Source organism: Saccopteryx bilineata, chromosome 1, assembly GCF_036850765.1.
Source record: "Saccopteryx bilineata isolate mSacBil1 chromosome 1, mSacBil1_pri_phased_curated, whole genome shotgun sequence".
Classification (NCBI taxonomy): Eukaryota; Metazoa; Chordata; class Mammalia; order Chiroptera; family Emballonuridae; genus Saccopteryx; species Saccopteryx bilineata.
The window spans coordinates 124,996,707-125,019,330 of NC_089490.1; the positions used below are offsets into that span (position 1 = coordinate 124,996,707).

Sequence of the window (22,624 nt, forward strand, 5' to 3'; positions counted from 1 at the left end):
AATGTGCTTAAAAATAAAAGTTAATGGCTGGTTCAGAAATGACAAAAGAAATGGAATGATTATCAAAATAAATTTAAGAGGGAAGGAAAAGGATTAGTGATTTATGCATCATTTCACCCACAGAAGGAAAAATTAGTGCCACTACCAATGGAATGGCTGTTTTGTGTCAAACAATAGGTTGGTGCTTTATAGAGATGATTACCCTCACACTAACTCAGTGATAACAGCAACTCAAAAATGACTACAATGGGCCCTGGCCGGTTGGCTCAGCAGTGGAGCATCGGCCTGGTGTACGGGGGACCCGGGTTCGATTCTCGGCCAGGGCACATAGGAGAGGCACCCATTTGCTTCTCCACCCCCCCCTCCTTCCTCTCTGTCTCTCTCTTCCCCTCCCGCAGCCAAGGCTCCATTGGAGCAAAGATGGCCCGGGCGCTGGGGATGGCTCCTTGGCCTCTGCCCCAGGCACTAGAGTGGCTCTGGTGGCAGCAGAGCGATGCCCAGGAGGGGCAGAGCATCGCCCCCTGGTGGGCAGAGCACCACCCCTGGTGGGCGTGCCGGGTGGATCCCGGTCGGGCGCATGCGGGAGTCTGTCTGACTGTCTCTCCCCGTTTCCAGCTTCAGAAAAAAAAAAAAAAAAAGACTACAATGGCACTGCTACGGGCCAGGCACAGTTCTCTGCTCTTACTGTATTTATTAATTCATGTAATCTTTGCCTCATCTCTATGAGGTAGATGCTAATTTAATTCCCATTTTAAAGATTAGGAACATTGAGAGAGTAGTTAGACTAAGCTCATGTGTTACTGAAGCTCAGAGTGGTTTAATTATTTATCCAGAATCACACAACTGGTATGTGACAGAGCCAGAATTTGAACTAAAAATCTGTGATTTACTTCAAAGCCTAGGTTTTCCCCTCTGCTTCCTATAGTCTTTAAAACAAACAAACAACAAAAATAAAAATGGTTTGTTACTCTGGCAGGTTCCCATCACAATGTCTGTTTTTCTCTTTCAGGGTTGGCAAACTGTTTCTGTAAAGGGCCAGACAGTAAATATTTTAGAGTTTTCAGGCCATATAGCTTTTGCAGCAACTACTCAACTTTGCTATTGTAGTATGCAAGCAGCCATGGACAATTCTGAACAAATGGGTGTGACTGTGTTTCAATAAAACTTTATTTAGAAAGACAGACAGCTGGCTGGATGTTGCCTTCTAGCTTCAGATCGTTGACTTCTCTAATTGCTTAGTAGACAAAGGTTTTCTCTCCCAACCTGCTCTCTTCCTTCCTGCTTAAAAATACAAAACAAAACAAAAATACCCCTCAGCATTCCTGCCCCACATAACTAGACATCAAGGGAGGGGAGAGTTATATTAAAATGTTAATAGAATTAAATTGACTTCTGCTTTTTCAGAAATGGTTCAGTCTCTCAAGAGAGAAAGAAAATATGTATGTTAGTTTAAACCAAAAATAAAATTTTGATTTTATTCATTTCTATTCTATAGATAGATGCCTTGTATCTGGACAGTCTTATACTGATTCCAAGACTGTCATTGACATCTTTCTTATGTATAGCTAACCAAATCCACACTTCATATGAAAGCCCAAATATGGAAAAATAGACAATGGTGCTTTGGATGTGACTAGAACACACAAGTTAAAAGAGCAAAATATACCTACCCTCCTCTTCATGAGTCGCCTGTTCCTATTGCCTAACCTTTTAATTAGATTTTCATATCCTGAGTTCATAACATCTTTATTGTGGAACTTTTATTGTATAAATCTTCTTTTTTTTTTTTTTTTTTAAACAGAAGCAGAAAGAGAGAGAGGGATAGATAAGGACAGACAGGAATGGAGAGAGAGATGAGAAGCATCAATCATCAGTTTTTCGTTGCGACACCTTAGTTGTTCATTGATTGCTTTCTCATATGGGCCTTGACCGTGGGCCTTCAGCAGACCGAGTAACCCCTTGCTCAAGCTAGCGACCTTGGGTCCAAGCTGATGAGCTTTTTGCTAAAACCAGATGAGCCTGCGCTCAAGCTGGCGACCTTGGGGTCTCGAACCTGGGTTCTCTGCATCCCAGTCGGACGCTCTATCCACTGCACCACCGCCTGGGCAGGCTCTAACTTTCTGAACATTGACAATTTTAAAACAAAAATGTCTCTGTGGTTTTCTTGAAGTGGCTTTTTTTCCTCTTTTGAATTTTATACTGTCCATTTGGAAATGTAAGAAACAAATTAGGCTACCTAAAATGTTTCCCAGTTTTTAGAAATTTACTATATACTGCTATAGTTTTCCATATACTGAATATATATGTTAACATATTCAGATAGGTTCTGATTGTCTGTTTGTATACACTAAGGGTTCTTAAGGTACCTTAAGAACTTGGGGTACCCATCCTCATTCTCACACCCACCCTCCTGAAACTCATCTGCACTGACTTACCTTCCTTAGTAAACAGACTGATGTTTCCTAAGAAATGTTCAGAAATGTCAGTGGAGTTGATGAGCACTCTCCTCCCCAGTGGAATTTTCATTCTGCATCAAGGGTGAGGAAGCCATCTTTTGAATTGCAAATCCTTCATTTTCATTTTGGTTAGATTCTCTGTGGTTTGTAACCTCTCTCTAATGGTGATTAGAACTCTCTTTCATTATGCCTTACTTAATCCATGGGTCCATAGAACTTAATTAGAAATTTGGTGAAATGGGGGTGGGGGAGGGGAACTATGTTATGGTTTGGTATCTGCTGAAATTTACAGTTTTCTCACCTGTGATAAAGAATTTTACTTTCTGTTGCCAGGTTCCCAAGCCCTACAGTTGGTCCCTACCCAGGAACAGATCTTTCCTATTGCATCAGGATGAATGATGATCTAAGTATGGAAGTAAGTATTAGACTATATTTTAACTTCATTTTAAGACTACCATATCTTGGCCCTCTTCTATAGATATTAATATATACATATATGAATATATATATATATACAAATATATATTTGTAAATACTGGTGACTGAAGTTATATGAGTATTTTCATCTGTATAGTGGCTGGTGACCCTAACCCCCACATTGTTTAAGGGTCAACTGTATTATGGTTAGTCTTTAGCAAATATAAGTCTTACACAAAATCCTCTCCACAAAGAAATGCCAACCTTTGATAACAGAAATTAATAGTCACTTGGGATTTTTTACCCCCTCTGTAGTATGAACTCAAGCATATATAACCAAAAGAAGATTTTGATGATGTATGCTAAACTTTCTGTTTGAGAGGCAGATTGCTCTGGGATTTAAATTCTTGAATGATTATAAGAAGTCTCAGGTCTCATCAACTTACTGTCTAAGAATTGTGCTCAAGGCTAGATCTTTGAGGTGCTGGTCCTTTGTAAAAGTCTTTAAGTAGGGCAATGCCCAGAGAGTGTGCTGTGATGCAGTAAAGTGCTAATGGTACTTATCCATCCAAGAAGAGAATAACACTGAAGAACTGAGGTCACTTAGGCCAACTCCCCAGGTGATGAAGATGCAGACCTTCCTTGGTCTACAGTCTGAGCCTGAGCTCCATGAACTTCTCAATCAAATAGAGCAGACAGTTCTATTTCAGAACCTGACAACCATCATTCTTCCTTCTCCTTTACCAAACAATTCATCAATTTAAATTATTCAATTAAATGTTTTAAAATATATTCACAGTTGTGCAACCATCACCCCAATCAATTTTAAAACATTTGTTCACCCCAAAAGAAACTTTATGCCCATTAACAACTTATGCTTATTCCTTCCCCCAACCCCCCCATCTGCTTTCTGTCTCTATAGCTTTGTCTATTCTGGATCTCTCATATAAATGGGGTAATACAATATGTGGCCCATTATGTCTGGCTTCTTTCACTTGACATAATGTTTTCAAGTTTCATGTATGTTAAGAGTACTTTCTTTTTTTGTCAGTTGAATGTATTTGTGCGACACTGGATAACATAATTATACAGGTTTCAGGTGCCCAATTCTACAATACATCTCTGTACATTGTATTATGTGTTCACCTCCCCAAGTCAAGTCTTTGTGCGTCACCATTTCTCCCCCTTTTACCCTTCTCCACCTCTCCTCCAGCAGTAACTACCCTGTTGTCCGTGTCCATGAGTTTTCCCTTTCTCATCCTTTTTGGTTCAATTCTTCCACCCCACTCACCTAGCACCCACCTCCAACAGCTGTCAGCCTGCTCTTTCTTTATGAGTCTGTCTCTATTTTGCTTGTTAGTTCATTTTGTTCATTAGATTTCATATATAAGTGAAATCATATGGTACTAATCTTTCTCCTATTCTTTTTCTTTAACTGAGTAATATTTCAGTGTATGGATATACCACTCTTTGTTTACTCAGTCATCAGCTAATGAGCATTAGGGTTGTTTCTACTTTTTGGCTATTGTGAATAATGCAACCATAACCATTAGTGTATAAGTTTTTGTGTAAAATACGTTTTTGGTCCTTTTGGGTACTATATCTGGGAGTGGAATTGCTGTGTCATATGGTAACTTTCTGTTTAGCATTTTGAAGAACTGCAAAACAGAGTTCCAAAGTGGCTACATTATTTTACATTCCCACCAGTAATGTATGAGGATTCTAATTCTCTCTACATCCATGTCAACACTTCTCTGTCTTTCTTGATTATAACTATTCTAGTGGGTGTGAAGTGGTATCTCATTGTGGTTTTGATATGCACTTCTATAATGACAAGTGATATTGAGATCTTTTTATGTACTTGTTGGCCATTTGTATGTCTTCTTTAGTGATATGTCTACCCAGATCCTTGCTCAATTTAAAAAAGGGATTGTTTTTCTTTTTACTACTGAGTTATACAAGTTGTTCTCATTCTTCATTTTAAGTTTATATATCTGACATTTTTCTGTTTCTTGATGTCCATTTTATTGAGTAGCTAAGAGAAGGAAATGAATCTATTTTGCTATTACTTAGCATTTCTTTTGAAGTTTTACTAAAGGAAGTTGAACTTGGAAGCTTACAGGATGTTTGGTTATTAGTAATTTCCCTTTTTCTGGTACTGGTTTCCCTAAGAAGGAGGAAGAAACAACCATCGTACGTGGTATACCACGTACCTCATAAGAAAGCTTTTCCACGTGCCTTGTTATTAATCCTCTCCCCGACATTGATGGTAGGTATTCTCTGCTTTTACAGATGACATGGGGAAGTTCAGAGAGGTTAAATAATTTACCCGAGATTACTCAACTAGTAAGTAGGAAAACATGGAATTCAAAATCAGGTTTGTCTAGCTTCAAAGGATAAGCCTTTCTCACTGTCCCTCTTGGAACACCGAATTTAGACAGTTCAGTCATAATAATTACCCTTAGTTATGTTGAAAGTAGTTTTTTGGCTAAGAAATGTCCTGGCTTATGTATCTAAAAGACCACCTTATCCACAGTCATTAGAATGTTAGACTGAGTTGTTTAGTCTATGGTATTGACACCCATTAAGAAGTAGAAGCTAACATGGCCCTGGCCGGTTGGCTTCGTGGTAGAGCATTGGCCTGCGTGTGGAAGTCCCGGGTTGGATTCCCAATCAGGGCACACAGGAGAAGCGCCATCTGCTTCTCCACCCTTCCCCCTCTCCTTCCTCTCTGTCTCTCTCTTCCCCTCCTGCAGCCGAGGCTCCATTGGAGCAAAGTTGGCCTGGGCACTGAGGATGGCTCCATGGCCTCTGCTTCAGGTGCTAGAATGGCTCTAGCCACGACAGAGCAACGCCCCAGATGAATAGAGCATCGCCCCCTGGTGGGCGTGCCAGGTGGATCCCAGTCAGGCACATGCAAGAGTCTGTCTGACTGCCTCCCCGCTTCTAACTTGGGAAAAACACAAATAAATAAAAAATATAAATAAAATAAATAGAAGCTAACAGAGATCACAATAGAAACTCTGTGTCAAATGGTCCTGGGGAGATGAATAGTTTCCCTGAAGGTTTTCATGTTATCTTCTGTGCCATTTCTTCTACAGTCCCCAGGAACTAGTCTGTCGGCTGCACTTTGTGTCTGTTACCAACAGTTCTTACCATTCTTCCTCCAGGCTTCTGATCCACTGAAGAGTCTATGCAGCCTGTTCACTGCACACTTCACTTCCTCATGCCTGTCCCTTGAGTAAATCCCCACTTCTCACCCCTTTGTGCCCCCTTGCCCAAAACAAAGAGAAAGCTTTCCTTAGAGACTGCATTTTTAAGCATTCTCATAAATAATAAATCAAAAGAATTAGAATGAAATATGAGATAGAAAACATAATCTGTGTTCATCCCAGTGACCCATAAATCATAGTGTTTTCTTAACTTTTTGGCTCCAAACTATAGAATTTTTGTCACTCTTGAGAGCCTTCACAACAAACAACTCAACCTGGTCCAGGCCTCTTTCTAATCTGGTTGCAGCCTAACTTTCCATCCTTTCCTTGCTACTGCCTTGTATTTGTTCCTGCATGTCAGGTACACCAGGTAGTTTATATTGTCAAAATACATCACACAAACCTGTTTGTGCTGCTTACGCAGAAACACTGTACACATCTCCACTTCCCAGATGCTGGTTGACTGGCAAGGGCCATTTCAAAAACCAATGATTCCACAAAACCTTTCTTGGAATAGCAAAAAATGTTTGCAGCCAAGCATCTCGAGTCCTTCTCGAGGTGGAAATCATAACGCATTAGAAGTCAAGAGATCAGGTGTTTCCCTGGTTCTCTTTCCGTGTAACTATGGGAAAGTCATGTCTTTCAGGCCTCAGTTTTCTCATTTCTTAACTATCCCATGCAGAAAAATTAAGTTCTTTTAGACTCCAGTAACTCCTTGTTCCCCCTCATTGTCACCTATATTCTGGTTGCATTATAATTCTTTGTTCTCTTATATGTATTCCTATAGTAGGTTACCAGCTTGGTGGAGAGCACCTTTGTTTGGCCATTGACCACTGTGTATCTAGCTCCCTATGTGAATTTGGTGAACAGTAGCCTCCTCATTAATATTTGTTGAATACCATTGACTTACTTATTTTGGTACTCTCTGCAGGGTCTAGCTAAGACATTGAGAGTGAATACTCAATGACCTTGTTGAATTGATAGCCTTGCACTATTGCTTTCTTACACCTTTCTTCGGACTGGTGTTTCTGAGACGTGAGGTTTAGTTTTCATCCTCCTGTCGTCATAGAGGAAGCTATATTTCAACCTCTTACTGGAAAGCACAGTGTGAAATATAATAAAAATGAAGGTCAGTCATCATAGAGGATTTTTGGATGAACAAAAGAGTCTAGTGAGAATGATATCTCAAAAAGAACACCCCTAATTTGGGGCCTAGTTTGGGACATTCTTGGGGAGCATAGAGCTACTCTACTGACTCAATAAAATTTATTTCTTTGGAATATTTTAGTGTAAAGAGGAAAGAAGAAAATATATTACTTTCCGTCCTTCTCTTTTAGAGATTCAGACTGAAATGTTTATGGAAGAAAAGTCTGTGATATCTCAAATTTGCTTCAAAACAATGTAGGGGTATGTTTAATGAGTAACAGTCTAGGTGAAAAAAGAGATGGCGTAGGTCGAATATTGTTGAATCTAAATAATTAACACAAAATTAATTGTTGTATTCTGTCAACTTTTGTATTTATTCAAAATTTTTCCCAGTAAGGACTTAAAATTTTTAGCCACTTAGCAAAAGCTTTGGAATCAAGTAGGTCTGGATTTAAGCTGTGTGAACTTGAATAGGTGGCTTACCCTCTCTCAGTTTGGTTGTGAAACAGAGATATTACTTTGCAGGGTTCTTCTGAGGATTCAAATAGACATGTACACTGATACATATATTATATTTACACATAGACATATACATATCTGCAAGGACTAAGTTCTGGGCTAACCAGTCCATGGAAACAAACCAAGTAGGTCAGATTTAGAGGAAAGACAAATCTCAATGCTGTTTTGCCCCCTGCTGAAGTCTTGTTTGTTTCATCGGGTTCATTCCCAACATTTTCCAGAATCTCTAGAGGTGTACACCAATACATTTCTGTGTTCTTCAGGCCTCACCAACTAGGTGAAGACACTTCTTCTCCTGAGAGATTGAGAGGGAAGGCAGTTGGTGTCACCACTTGTATCTCTACATTTGTTTCTTCTTTTTTTCCCCCCTTTTTTGTGTGTGACAAAGACAGAGAGAAAGACAGAGAGAGGGACAGATAGGGACAGACAGGTAGGAAGGGAGAGAGATGAGAAGCATCAATTCTTCGTTGTGGCTCCTTAGTCTCCTTAGTTGTTCATTGATTGCTTTCTCATAGGTGCCTTGACTGGGGGCTACAGCAAAGTGAGTGACCCCTTGCTCAAGCCAGTGACCTTGGGCTCAAGCCAGCGACCACCATGGGGTCATGTCTATGATCCCAGGCTCAAGCCAGTGACCCTGCGCTCAAGTGTTAAGCCCTCGCTCCAACCAGATGAGCTGTTGCTCAGGCCAGTGACCTTGGGGTTTTGAACCTGGGTCCTCCATGTCCCAGTCCAATGCTCTATTCATGGCACCACCTCCTGGTTAGGCTGCATTTGTTTTTTCATTTTCACACTGCCCATAGGTCCAGACTGCTCCACTGCTCACCCCCTCGGAACTCTGTGTTGGGGCCTTTAGTGATCTCTCCTTGGTCAGTGAGAGACAGCTCTCTTTCTGGTCTCAGCACTTTCAGAGCAGAGTCCTACTGTGGTGGTGGTTGGGTAGATTCCTTGTGATGCGGTTGTTAAAATTATCTTCTACTTTTGAAGGTATGTCGACAATCAAGCGCGGTTGGGAGGCACAGTGGTCAGAGCACAATCTCCCACTGAATCAAGTATGCTGCTCCCTTGGTAGTAGACCCAGCTGAGTGTAGTGCCCACTTCCTCAGTTCTTCCTCAAGATTGACAACTTCTCTCTTGGGCCCAGTTGTCTCTCCTTATATACTGTCTTTTTTTCCGTCTTCGCGATTCTACAGTTGAGTTTGAATAGCAAACCAAAGGATTTCTAAACCTTTGCAAAGCTGGCCCAAACACTCCAAGAACTAAGTTTCATGAAATTTCTATGAGAACTAAACGGATTCTCCCCTCTACCTACTCCAGTCTCAGACCTGACCCCACCAAGATATACTAACATATATAAACTGCACGGTTCCTCAAACGCACCCAGAAACTAGCTGTTAGTATCACCCAGAATCAGAATTATCATCAGTATGAAGCTCAGAGGATATCTTGCCAAAGGTCAGGGGATATAAAGATGATTTTTTTCCCCTTTGGCTTAAAAAATAAAATTACATACACCAACTGTTAAGTGTGTTGCCGTTCCTTTGAGATCCCCTTCACGTTACATGTTTGTGTCTAAGATCCACTGTCACTAGTAGGAAGTGATTTGTGAGGCAATGGGCAGAATCAATTTTAAAATATGTCAGAGGATTTTCTGGCTATTGTCGATCCTGTTCCGTTCTCTCGAGCTGTGCATGGTTACAGCGTTAATAACCTTGGAGAAGAAACAACACTGCCAGTTGCAAAATTGGGACACGTATAAGTTGATTGATAACTGCATTTTAAATGACCGTGAAGTGGTGGTGTGTCCTGTATATCTGAAGCTGTGGTGTCCCTTTAGTTACAAAGGGAAAAGAAAAAACCTGTGAGACCACTTAGCTTTGTTTAGGTCACAGCAGTTGGAACCTTTGACATTCTTTCTTTGTTTTTAGAAAATTAAAACTAACACTGAATCAAGTCAAGGGTATTATTTTGAAGTTAGAATGAAATAAGTCTATGTAGATGCCTATTGTTAATTTTTTTTCTCAGAAAATCATATTAATGTATTTGAGTAGCATCAATTGTTTAAAATAGATCTATATGTTTATTAGTGGAAGGTTTTCTGATCATAAAATTTATAGATAAAGTAATATTTTATCTAGAAGAGTAAAAATAAAATAACCTGGGGGGAATTATCTAGGTCCATTCATTGCCCTTACTAATATTTTAAAAGTTATTTCTTATTGTTCTTCGTGTTTTTCTATCTAAATATTGAAATAGTACTGCTGTGTGCGTGCGTGAGTGTGACCTGCACTTGCTGTCCCAGCCCTTGGGAGAATCTGCTCACGTTGCTACCGAGTACCTTGGCTACCCCACCCTCTTTCAGACTCTTACTGTCAAAGGCAAATGGGCTGAACCACGGATTTCCATATAAATGTTATGCAGCTTGGTATTTGAATGGCTTGGACAGGAAGAACATTCTTCCTGCTCTGTGCTATCAGCATGTGTTAGACTCATAGACTTGAGCCAGTCTTCTACATAAGTAAGTCTCTCATCTGAACTTTCTTTTTCTTGCTTTTAGTCAATCTATTTAACCTTGGTTTTAAAATATATGCAGTAGATTATCTTTTTCATAATCTGTTTGGGTCTCATAGTTGTTGCATGTAGGTTGGATTCTCCTATAGGTCTAGGGTGCTGGTGTAAGCTGGGGTGACTTTTGAAGCTGGAAGAAAAGAGCACAACTGGGGCAAGTTTTTGCTAAGTTATCCCCCACTACCACTGTACATGCACAGACACCCTGAGGGGCTGTATCTCCAGCTTTCATCAATGCTAACCCCCAATCTGAAAAAAAAGAATCTTTTGTCTGGTTATTCTTGTAAGAAGGGAAGAAGTGTTGTCAAGCCAAATTTGTTAAAATCTGGATTTGAGATATGTTGTCTATACTGTTGTTTTCTGTCCAGTGGGGTTTATATCCATGAATGAATTGGAGCAATATCCAGTTTCTTACCTCGCAGCTGTCCCAGAACGAGGCAGTGATACATGACCGCCAAACACCCTGCTCACAGAAACTAGGGGACATTTCAGATGATTATGAAGTGATAAAATATCCCCTAATTTTTGTGAACAGTATATATGACATTTCTCACAGAATCATTACTTGTTTAATCAATATATAATTTAGGTTTATCAAAAGGCCTCGTACTAAAATGCTTCACATGAGGTTGAAGACAAGGGGAAGACTTACACCGAGCCTTGTGATGAATGAGACATGTGTAATGTAATGGAGGCAAAGAATTTTTACTGTATTCATTATATTGACACTAAGTAATTAGAGTTTTTTCTTAGAACCAAGTTTATAGAAATGGTGGGTCCCTTTCCCTCCCAGATTGAAAACTAGTTTAATTAAATAGGAAATAACTACATTCTCTTTCACACTTAAATTCAAATATATGTTTCTATGACCCTGATAGGTATGAGAAGTCTCTTTCTGGAAAATTAGCTTTTTTTGTTAGTACAATATAATAATTATTATATATAATACAGTAATAAGTGTTATATCAAGCCACACACAGTAATGTTTTTATATGTTATAGAGTGAATTTTTTTATTAAGGAACTAATCTTTGTTGTCTTTTATGAAGTATGATAATCAATGAAACTGAACAATATTTATTTTTATTTGTATAGCTTTGCTTCTTTTATATATTGGAATATAGTTAAATAAGAATATAATAATTACTAATACAACTTAGTAAAATATTTTAAGAATAGGCCCGTCATTGTTTAACTACCTATAGAGCATGAGGTACAATTTATCTTCAAAATTTAATTCAAATATCACCTCACTATATTCTGTTCTGTGCATATTACTTTTCTCTGTGAAATGCTGGGTATAATTTATGAAGTATTTGTTTTATATATTTGTTTTCCTGCCTGGTCCATGAGCTCCCCTGGGACGAGGACTGTGCTTTTGTTTGTCTCCAGCCTTTGTCACAATTCCTAGCCCAAAGTGGTACTTTGATGAATTAACCTAAACTGACATCACAAGGAGCTTCAGTCACATATCAGTCACATATAACCTGACCAAAGATATACTGCTCATAAAAATTAGGGGGTCAGGGAACATGTAGATATTCCAGTACTTTCAGCCTTTTGTATAGTGCATTTTTACCAGTGAAATAAAAGTTGTTTTGCATCTCATTTCCATAATTAAACAACTTTCTTTGACTTGTCGTTTGCTTCTCTGATGTTCTTGTTTAATAATAAAAAAGCAAATACTTTTTAAAAATCACTTCGTATTCATTTTGAAATATTCCCTAATTTTTGTGAGTAGCAGATTTAAAGTAGAGATGAAGCCCTGGCTGGTGCCAGGTGATAGAGTGTTGGCCCAGCATGTGGATGTCCTGTGTTCGATTTCCAGTCAGGGCACGCAGTAGAAGTGATCATCTGCTTCTCTACCCTTCTCTCTCTTCACCAAATGGGCAGAGCATCGCCCGGTAAGGGGCTTGCTGGGTGGGTCCTGGTTGGGGCACATGCAGGAGTCTGTCTCTCTGCCTCCCTCACTCTCACTTAATTAAAAAAAAAAAAAAAGCAGAGATAAAATGAAAAGGAAAGGGTTGCCCTACATTGATATGTAGAAAGTTTAGGTAAAATTTTTGCTTTGTAAAGTTTGTGGATTTTTCTAAACATATGAGGTGAACATTTTTAAAAATTGTAATTAGGTCATTTGTGGGTTGGCTCAGTGGTAGAGCATCGTGTATGAATGTCTCAGGTTTGATTCTTCATTAGAGCACACAGGAGAAGCGCCCATCTGCATCTCCCTCCTCCCACTCCCCCTTCTCTCTATCTCTTCCTTTTCCTCTTCCTCGTTCTCTTTCTCTTTCTCTTTCCTCCCCTCCTGCAGCCATGGCTCGATTGGATTGAGAACATTTGCCCCAGGCACTGAGGACAGCATCCTAGAGCCTCTGCCCCAGGCACTAAAAATAACTTGGTTGCGAGCATGGGCCCAGATGGGCAGAACATCAGCCCAAGGTGGGGTTGCCTGGTGGATCCCAGTTGAATGCATGCTGGAGTCTATCTCCTCTCCTCTCATTTGGAAAAGAAGAAAAGAAAATCGTCTGCCAGTCTAAGATGAAAATTGGGAAGCCTTTGCCTCTCCAAGAGCCTGGCTTAGAGTATCTCAGAGACAGTTCTGTTTACAGAGATGTAGACACTATGTTTAGTTCCATCTGGGTTTACAGGCTGACACCAGCATTCTGAAGATTCCTGAGAAATTTTTTAATTCATTTTCTTTTCTTAACTGAAATAAGTAAGTCTCTTCTTGTTAAAACCCACTGCACAAGGTTGTTGGGAAACTAAGTGAGATAATACATAAAAAGGCTTCTGTAAATTTTAATGTGTTGAACAGATGTAAGCTGCTGTTATTGTTTGGGTAACTACGCATTCAGCAAAATCTTGCTAACCCCACACTCTTCTGTGGCTATAATCAGTATTACCTTGGGTCAATTCTAAGTCCTGTGCATGAGAGAAGGAAGTGGGAGGGGTGGTTATAGAAGAGGGTAAAGAGGGATAAAGGTTGATGGAAGGAGACTTGACTTGGGGTGGTGGACACACAATACAATATACAGATGATATGTTATAGAATTGTACACCTGAAACCTGTATAATTTTATTAGCCAATGTTACTGCAATAAACTAAATAAAAATTAAAAATAAATAAATAGATACTGCATGTAATACACAGCATTCTGCCACTGAAAACTGTTGTTGGTTGTGGTAGTTAATGTTTTATATTTGATTATGGAACACTTAAATATGTCTCTCCAGGTTTTTGGTATGTCCAAATAATTTCAGTTTTAATTTATTAAATTTTAATTTATTTTTCTAAATATATCAAATAATGTTTATTAGAAAATCGTATTATTAAAGAGAAAACTATGTTTCCATTTTAGTTTTTGAAATAGTATAAGTGAACTAATCCACCCTAATGTCCCAAAGTTTTCCCCAAATTAGGAACTCCTGATAGAGACTAAGAAGTTCACAGGAGATTTTCAGACACTTGTCCTAGTGGGCTGGGAACTGTTAAGCTCTTTTGAGCACCTAATAGGTGCTGATTTAGATGTAATCCCTTAGGTTTTTGAGAATTAGATTAAATTTAAAATGTATGATTTTTCCAGCTAGAAAATTGAGAACCATTTTAAAATCAGTCAGACGTTTTAGGTTGAGTAATATTTCCATAAATAGAAAGGTTTTATGCCCATATAGAATGTTCTGTTTAAAGAAAACTTAAGTTTGTAAAATAAACTTTATCTGCCCTGTAAGTTTAGAATTTGTCTTGCCCAAAAATGTATCAGGTTTTCTTTAAATAGTAGATTTGTAAATATACTTAAAATTGAAATTTTTTTTGCAAGTACAGCTTTGAGGAAGTCCATGTCATTCTGCCCTATACAATCCCATCCCATATCCTCTCCAAAAGAGCAAAGTAAATATGAGTTCATTTAAAATTATATGAAAATGTTTGCTTACTACCACCCTTCTGGAATGGAAAATGTCAAATTGCTGAACTTATTTCTCCTTTTTCTTTTTTTTCTTTAAGGAGAATGGTATTGAATGCTTATATTCTGAGAGCCTGCCAGAGTCCAGGTTTGCCTGTCTATTTTATATATGTGAATTTGTATGCATATTCAGTTAATTTTAAGAGATTTCTTTGTACCTAATATCTCACAATATTTTTTCCACTCTTTTGGCAGTAAATATTCCACACTTTCATCTTCTGGACACACTTTATCCACTGAGAGTACTATAACTTCAAGTGGTGAGTGGACTTGTAAAAAAATATAAAGATGGAGTATTAGTATTATGACTATGAGCTTGATGTTCTCTGACCTGCTGACACGTATGCAAATGGAAAGAACCTAGTCAAATACTTTTGCATAGTGTTCATGCTGTTAGTTTCTCCCTGTTGGTAGATACTGGATCAGAAACTTTAAATATAGCTTCTGGTGACCTTGATTGTAAATCACTCTGTGAGAAAGAGGAGGAGGCAAGATCAGATTCTGCTATGATCAAAGTCAAAGGTAAGTTCTTAAAAGGGTTTAAGTATAGTTTCCATTCTAAAGCACTAAGTAGACCTATATACTAGTAGAGTAACTATTTTCAGTAGCATTATTTTATAAAAGAATTTGGAGATGTAGTCTGGAGAAAAATATGATAATGTTACCAATCTTTCTTTCAATTCTGTATATAGAACCGAAATTACAATATATTTTAATGGGTCTTAAAAATGTCTTTGTGGCAAAGATTAATTGGGCACATCTGAGTCTCGACTGTGGCTCAGCTATGGAATCACCTGCTTAGAAAATTCCAGAATAGAAATATTCTGGATATAGCAAAAGAATTACCTAGATGACATGTTAGATTCTTTTTGCCACTTGACTCTGAAAATAAAGTAGTCATTTTCAACCATTCCCAGTGAGACACCGCTGATTGTAATTATTATGGAGGGGAATTTTCCAATACCTACCAAAATATTAAATGTACATATATTGTGATAAAACAAGTCAATTTTGGAGAATTCTATAGATCTAAGTACACACATACCATATGACATATTGTAAATTTACTTACTGTATTATTATCTGTAATGACTAAATATTGGAAACAAGTTAACTATCAATAAAATACTAATTAATATATATTATGGCATATCCATGTAATGCAATACTTATATGCATCCATAAAACATATATAAGGAACCTTTTTTTTCCCAAAAGGATATCAAGGAACTATTGTTTCTTGAGAAAAACAGCAAAGTACATAATATTATGTATTGCATGTGAGAGTTTGTGAAAAAATATAAAAACCATTTTTATGTATGCATAAAAATATCTCTGGAAGATTAAATGAAATAACATTGTGTATGGGGAGGGAAAGTGGGTTTCTTGATACCATAGATGGGACAAAGAATTTTCACTATGAAGGATTTTACATTTTTCAATTTTGGGTCCATATCTATCTATTATTTGTCTTAAAACTTAAAGAAAAATGAAAAATAATTTCCACAGGAAAAAATTTTTATCTCTGAAGAATGTGGTTAATATTTTGTTCTTACTTCCATAAAAAATTTAAAAATATAATACATTTTATAACAATAGTTAAAGAACTATTCTTTAAAAAAAAAAAGAGAAATAAAACCTAGCTATAGCTGCCTTCACTGAGCTAAATTCAGAACAATGGATCATATGAAGAGGAAAGTCATTATCAAATACATTACAATAAAATACAACCCATAAAAATAAAGGGAAATTATGAAAAGAAATGGCATACTCAAAAAGTGTGTCTTTTCTTTTTATTTTGATGACATTTTATTTAGAAAGATACATGTTTTGAAAGGATATCTTTTGTTGTTAGTCTTACATATGTAATTTTTTTAAAAAGTCTGTCAAGCTATAAAAAGGCTACTAGCTACTATAATTATACCAGCAATGTGTTCGATAAAAAAAAAAGTAGCAGCAGTAGCCTTTAGAACAATATTAAAAACCCCACTATTTGAAGGTCATTTGTATAGACATTTATTTCTACTAAGAAACTTCTATGGCTAGCTTTCTTGGGAACCTTAGCGTCTCTACTCTTGATTCCGAATCAGTGGACACATCTGAAGTTTTGTAGTGTGTCAGACCTCACATGAGAAGGTGTGTGCCCATATTGGCAGCCTCACTATTTTTTCCTTTTTTTCTTGATACAACTCCCTAAATGTGTAGTATGTTTCTTTTGCTCATAGATACAAGTCCAGCCCATGAGAATATTTCACTCCAAGGCTCAGTGAATGAGAATAAAACTATGTTGAATCTGGTAAGAAAATATATACATTAACAATGAAAGTAATGATGTATTACAATGGAGAACTGTCACTTTAAGTTTGCAAATATTCTTAAAAGCACTATCTCATTTTATCCTTTCAAACTATTATGAGGTTAAAAATATGTAATTATACCAATATTTTATAAAGCTGAGGCCAAAGCATTCTTGTGACTTGTCCAGGGTCATACAGTGGAGTCATTAATTCACTCATTCATTCATCAAAGGTCTACTGAAAACAAGCTAAATATAAATTAGTAGACAACTCTTAAATAAGTGAAAGCAATAATAAATAAGGTTAAATAAAACATTGATAGCTATCATAAAGACATATCCTATACCTGTGGTGGCACAGTGGATAAAGCATCGACCTGGAACACTGAGGTCGCTGGTTCGAAACCCTGGGCTTGCCTGGTCAAGGCACATATGGGAGTTGATGCTTCCTGCTCCTCTCCCACTTCTCTCTCTCTCTCTTTCTCCCCACCCTGAATTAAGATATATCCTAATTCTCCCCACCCTGAATTAAGATATATCCTAAAGGAAATAACATACAGTTACTTTGTATTTAGAGTGTGATTAGTGACATGAAAGAAAAATGCTTGGGGAGCAGCCAGGAGAGGTGTGACAAAAGAGGTATGAATAGAATAACATGAGAGAAGGAAGGGAGTAAGATGATTAAAATTCGTGGGGTAAAATATGATCAGTTGGAGATAAATCAAGTCTTGGGTTGCTATGAGACATCAAAAGTCTGTAAGGAGATTTTATAAATGGCTATATACCCATTTTCTTAAACTCACCAATGGGACTTTTAGGAGCATGAGTTATCAGCAAAGAAACAAGTATATGGATGAGATTTCTCAAGGATTAGACTCTCAAGAAGAGAATACTGAGGTTAAGTAATTCTTGATAACTCTGTTTTCTAATATGAGAAAGCAATGCAGAGAAAACTTAGAAGGAGATATTGTACTGATAGAGAGACAACAGGAGAGCAGAACCAAGGGAAGAAACAGCTTCAAGAAAGAGGGGAGCTCTGGCTGGTGGTACTATGCATACAGCACAATCCAGAGGCACCAAGCTTGCCTCTTGTTCCGTAGGGTAGCTGGCTGAACCCCAAGGTAGCTGGTTTGAGCCGTGGTCAGGGTGTGTAAGAGATGCAATCAGTGGGTACACAAATATGTGGAACAATGAATTGATGCTTCTCTCTCTCTTTCTCTATCTATCTCCCCCCCCCCTCTGCTCCTTCTCCCTCATTTCCCTTCTACTTCTCTCCCTTCCTCCCTCTCTCAAAAAAGGGGGGGGGGAAGAGGGGGATAATAGATTGTTTAAGATGCTACAGTGAGGTCAATAAGAAAAAGACTGAAAATTATCCATTGGATTTGGCAGTAAGGAGTTCACTGATTAGTGCAGAAAGCAGTTTTCTTAGAGCGTTGTATAGGGGTGTAGAGTAGTTCATTGTTGACAAATGGTAGACAAAGAACTGGAAACACATTCAGAAGTGTGGCCATGAAGCACAGGAGAGGGAGAAAATGCATTTGTTATATGTTTTGGTCTTAGTTACTATTGTCTCTAACACTTACATGACATGGTTATCAATGGCTCTACCCCAAAAAATTTGTCTTAGATTTATTTTTTATGAATAATTTCTAAGACTGTTGAATAATTATTCTCATAAAATGATAGTACACCTACAGCTTTTCCATTAAGTTTCCCAGGCAGTGCAGTACAGTACAACCTTCTTATGGAGATTCTTGTCTTAGAGATACATCATCTGTAAGACAATTGATCAGTGACCTCAAAATATAGTCATATGGAATAAAAGCCTAATAGGACGATCTTAACAGCTATTTTTGCCACAGTTTCTCCAACAACGCATTGCATGTGATAGTCCTAGATCACCCCCACTTTACCTCCTCACCCATCCTATTCTACCTCTCCAGCAAGCTTCAGTGTGTTCGTTCCTTGTCTGCAGACTTTCTGTGCTGCTCAGGCCATGGTGCCTCCCTCCTTCCTCTGCAGAGCACTTACTTAGCTAGATCCCATTTATCTGGCAATTAATCCTAGTTTGCTTGGTGGTAACTACGATCAGGTGTGCAGTTTTTTTGTACATTTCTGTCCTTTATACTGCAACTGCATTGGAACCCCCCTGAAGCAGTCCTGTTTTCTTCTTTCACCCATGGTCCAGTTTTTTGAATACTATAGAGTGTTTTTGACCAGGTTGGGTTAGGAAAGGACAGGAAGTTGGGAAATAACTGGTTATAAAGGATATCCACTCCATGTACAACAATAAAATCTCCTTATGATTTTAGGAAGCCAAAGAGGGACCAAAAACAATAGAAGAACATAGAAAAGAATGTGTTGTAGGAGGTAAGGCGTGTTCTCTCCCAACGCCCATGTGAAATTTTGTTTCTTACTGATATTTTTATGGGTAAAATCTTTCTGAGTAGAGATATGGCATCTACAAATTCTGTATCTCTAGATAAAATTAGCCAATAGAAATGATTCTTGTTCCATTTGTAACATTTTCAAAAAGCTACATTTATGATGCCATTGACTATTAAGCCCCAGAGGACTACTGTCCTACTGTGAACTAAGAACCATGCCAATGTTGGTAGTAAATTCTCAGCTCAATTTTGAAATATTTTTCACTATTCCAGTATTTAAAGAGCCAGTATTAAATGAGCCAGTATTTAAAGAACAAGTGCTTCACCCTTTTAGGAGGAATAGTGAGCAGAGTTCAATCTTTGGAGTCATACAGACTCTGTACTGGGTCAGTCTCTGACTAGCTGCGACTTTGGAAAATTATTTAACTTGAGTGTCAGTTTCCTCATCTGAAAAATGGAAAAGATGAGTAAAAGAAAGTTACCATTTATTGAGAATATATTATATGCTAAATATTTGGCTAAATTCTTTATGTACATAATTTTTTTAGTTCTCCCAAATATCTATGTGTGATAGGTAAACTGTGATTCAGTTTCCTAGCCCATAAACTGTAGAGAATAACAGTATTCATCACAGAAGTTTTGCTATGAGGACTGAATAAATTACATACAAAGCACTTAGAACTATGTCTGGCAGATTTAGCTACTATAGAAAATTTTGCTACTACATAAAATTAATATCATTCTTATTTTGTAGATTGTTTGATAAAGGTATTACTTTTCCTCTTTGCAAAGTTGTCATTAGAGTATCATTAGTATATGTAAAGAGCTTTGTTGTGGGACTGGCATACGGTAAACCTGTGATTAAATGATCAAGACCATGTGTATCATTGCTGTTATTGTTACCAGATCATCATTATTATTATACTATTATTATTACAGCTGTTATACAATCACTAGTACTTTTGCTGCAGCTGCTATTAAAACCTTGCTATGAAGGAGGACCATGGTTCCAGATAAAGTTATGCATTTAGCCACAGGATCAAGTTAAACATTCAAATGCAAAAAGAAAAATTGGATTGTCCCCTTACTCAGACCTCTTCAGGTTTCAAAGACTTTCATAAGCTGAAGTGTGAGCTAATAATTTTAAGGTCATTATAATCCCAATGGCATAGCATAACATGATCTTATATTTCAGCAAATGCATTATTAGCTGGCTATCATCTCAAACATATTTCAATGAATACCTTTGTTTAGTGGAGAGAGGACATAATATTTGGTTGAACATGCCTCTAGCTGTTAAGCCTTTTTAACCAAATAATATTTTATTGTCTTTTAATAGACACTGATGTTTCCTCTCTTCCTGTAACCACTGTGAAATCGGTTAACTTTAAACAAAATGACAAGTAAGCTCTTCATATAACATGCTAACATTTTTTTTTGCTTTTCTATTGAATTATGGTTGAATAAGTTCTTTGTCTTATCCTACAGCACTTCTGCTAATGAGAAGGAGGTAGAGGTGAGTTTAAATATTTTTTACTTTAATTAAAATTAAAAAGTGGGCCCTGGCCAGTTTTCTCAGTATATAGACCATCAGCCTGGCCTATGGACATCCCGAGTTTTATTCCTGGTCAGGGGAGACAGGAGAAGCAACCATCTGCTTCTCTCCCCTACCTTCTCCCCCTTCTCTCCCTTTTTTTCTCCCACAGCCATAGCTTGATTGGTGTTCCCCCAGGTGCTGAGGATAGCTCGGTTGATCCAAGCACATCAGCCTCAGGCACTAAAAATAGCCTGATTGATTTGAGTATTGGCCCCAGACAGGGGTTGCTGGGTGGATCCCCATCAGGGTGCATATGGGAGTCAGTTGTACTGTCTCCCTTCCTCTCAGTTAAAAAAAAAAAGATTGTTTCAGATTCACTTGCCTATAGTTGTTTCATACTTTTGCACAAGCTGTAGTCTATTCTGTGTGTGTTTGTCTTGGCAATAACAACAAGAAGGTAAAGTCTACGCATGTCAACATTATGCTGTTGAGAGGAGAAAAAAATACCTCAGTATAATTCACTATTAAACTGAGATACTTGACTACATTCAGTTTTCTCTCCTCACCTTCATGTTAATTTGACAACAGGCTGAATTTCTCAGATTATCTTTGGGATTTAAGTGTGACTGGTTTACCTTGGAGAAAAGAATGAAGCTTGAAGAAAGAACCCGTGACTTGGCAGAAGAAAATTTGAAAAAAGAAATCAGTAACTGTTTAAAGCTGCTAGAGGTAAGAATCACTGCATTTGAAAAGTTTGCATTTGGTGATATTGTTAATAATGTGTTCTTTCTTTTTCTTTTTTTGTATACTTCTGAAGTGAGAAGTGGGGAGGCAGAGAGACAGACACCCACAAGCACCCAACTGGGATCCACCCCACAAGCCTACCAGGGGGTGATGCTCTGCCCATCTGGGGTGTTGCTCTATTGCAACTGGAGCCATTCTAGCACCTGAAGCAGAGGCCATGTAGCCATCCTCAGTGCCCCAGCCAACTTTGCTGCAATGGAGCCTTGGATGCGGGAGGGGAAGAGAGAGACAGAGAGGAAGGAGAGGGGTAGGGGTGGAGAAACAAATGGGCATTTCTCCTGTATGCCCTGACCAGGAATCGAACCTGGGACTTCCACACACTGGGCAGATGTTCTACCACTGAGCCAACCAGCCAGGGCTGTTAATAATGTTTTCAAAATTACATATAAATTTACTTATATGACTTAAGTTAACATCAGGTATCAAGGCGTGACTGATCCCAATGTGACTACACAGGAGATAAGAATTCAAGAACAAGATAAAATAAAAAAGATTTACTAATAGGAACGTATAAGCAATAAAACAATAAATGCCTTTTAAAGTAGTTGTATGAGTCCTTTGCCTTCCCTTTAGATTTTCAAATAGATCAAGCAGAAAAGTAAGTAGAAAATTGAACAATAGGAGATAATATCAATTTTAAGGTTCAAAAAAAAGAGTCAAGAGTCTATTTCCATTTAATTAACTGAAAAAAGAAATGGGTCTTATCAGACATGGACAAGCCTCCATTAGGTACAAAGCAGTATAACAACTCTTCTTCCATTTTGTGAAGGTACCATAAATATAGAGATGGGGTGGAAACTTAAGTGGGCTAATTTGGGGGAAGGAAAATAAAAACTTAGAAATCATATTCTATATTTTTTATTATGGTAAAAAACACATAAAATAAAATTTACCATAGTAACCATTTTAAGTATATGGTTCAGTAGTATTATATCTATTTAATTGTTGTGAAACAGATTTCTGGAACTTTTAATTTTGCGTACTGAAACTCTATATCCATTAAACTCTATATCCATTAAATGGATATAAACTCTATATCCATTTTCATCCCATGGCACACATAAATTAATTACTAAAATCCTGAAGCACACCAAAAATACATAGTTTTTGCCCATCTGGAATATGAAATAAGTATAATTATGATTAATTCCTTCCAGACATCTATTGTGTTGGATGTTGTCATTTTTTTATTTGACCATCTAAGAGAAAAGAGGTCAGAGCCCCTGACTAAATAGTCAGGTATTGCATATTTTAAAAATTCTTGCCACACACCAATTGAAAATCACTACATTAAATAACTCTACTTTCCCCCTTCTCTCAGTCT

General features: G+C 37.7%; 1 protein-coding gene across 7 annotated transcripts in view; it reads left to right on the forward strand.

Moving 5' to 3' along the window:
• Positions 1–22,624, forward strand: part of IRAG2 (inositol 1,4,5-triphosphate receptor associated 2) — a 60,217-nt gene that overhangs the window by 12,469 nt on the left and 25,124 nt on the right. For 5 of the 7 annotated variants that reach the window (XM_066264852.1, XM_066264876.1, XM_066264859.1 and 2 more), the window contains 9 exons: positions 2,790–2,871; positions 14,318–14,364; positions 14,472–14,536; positions 14,691–14,798; positions 16,502–16,572; positions 18,885–18,942; positions 20,299–20,362; positions 20,448–20,475; positions 21,085–21,225. In XM_066264852.1, coding sequence (XP_066120949.1) covers positions 2,790–2,871; positions 14,318–14,364; positions 14,472–14,536; positions 14,691–14,798; positions 16,502–16,572; positions 18,885–18,942; positions 20,299–20,362; positions 20,448–20,475; positions 21,085–21,225 — 664 coding nt within the window. Of the gene's footprint in view, positions 1–2,480; positions 2,539–2,789; positions 2,872–14,317; positions 14,365–14,471; positions 14,537–14,690; positions 14,799–16,501; positions 16,573–18,884; positions 18,943–20,298; positions 20,363–20,447; positions 20,476–21,084; positions 21,226–22,624 lie in introns of those variants that run through there. The other 2 variants (XM_066264847.1, XM_066264880.1) reach the window with 2 other exon arrangements.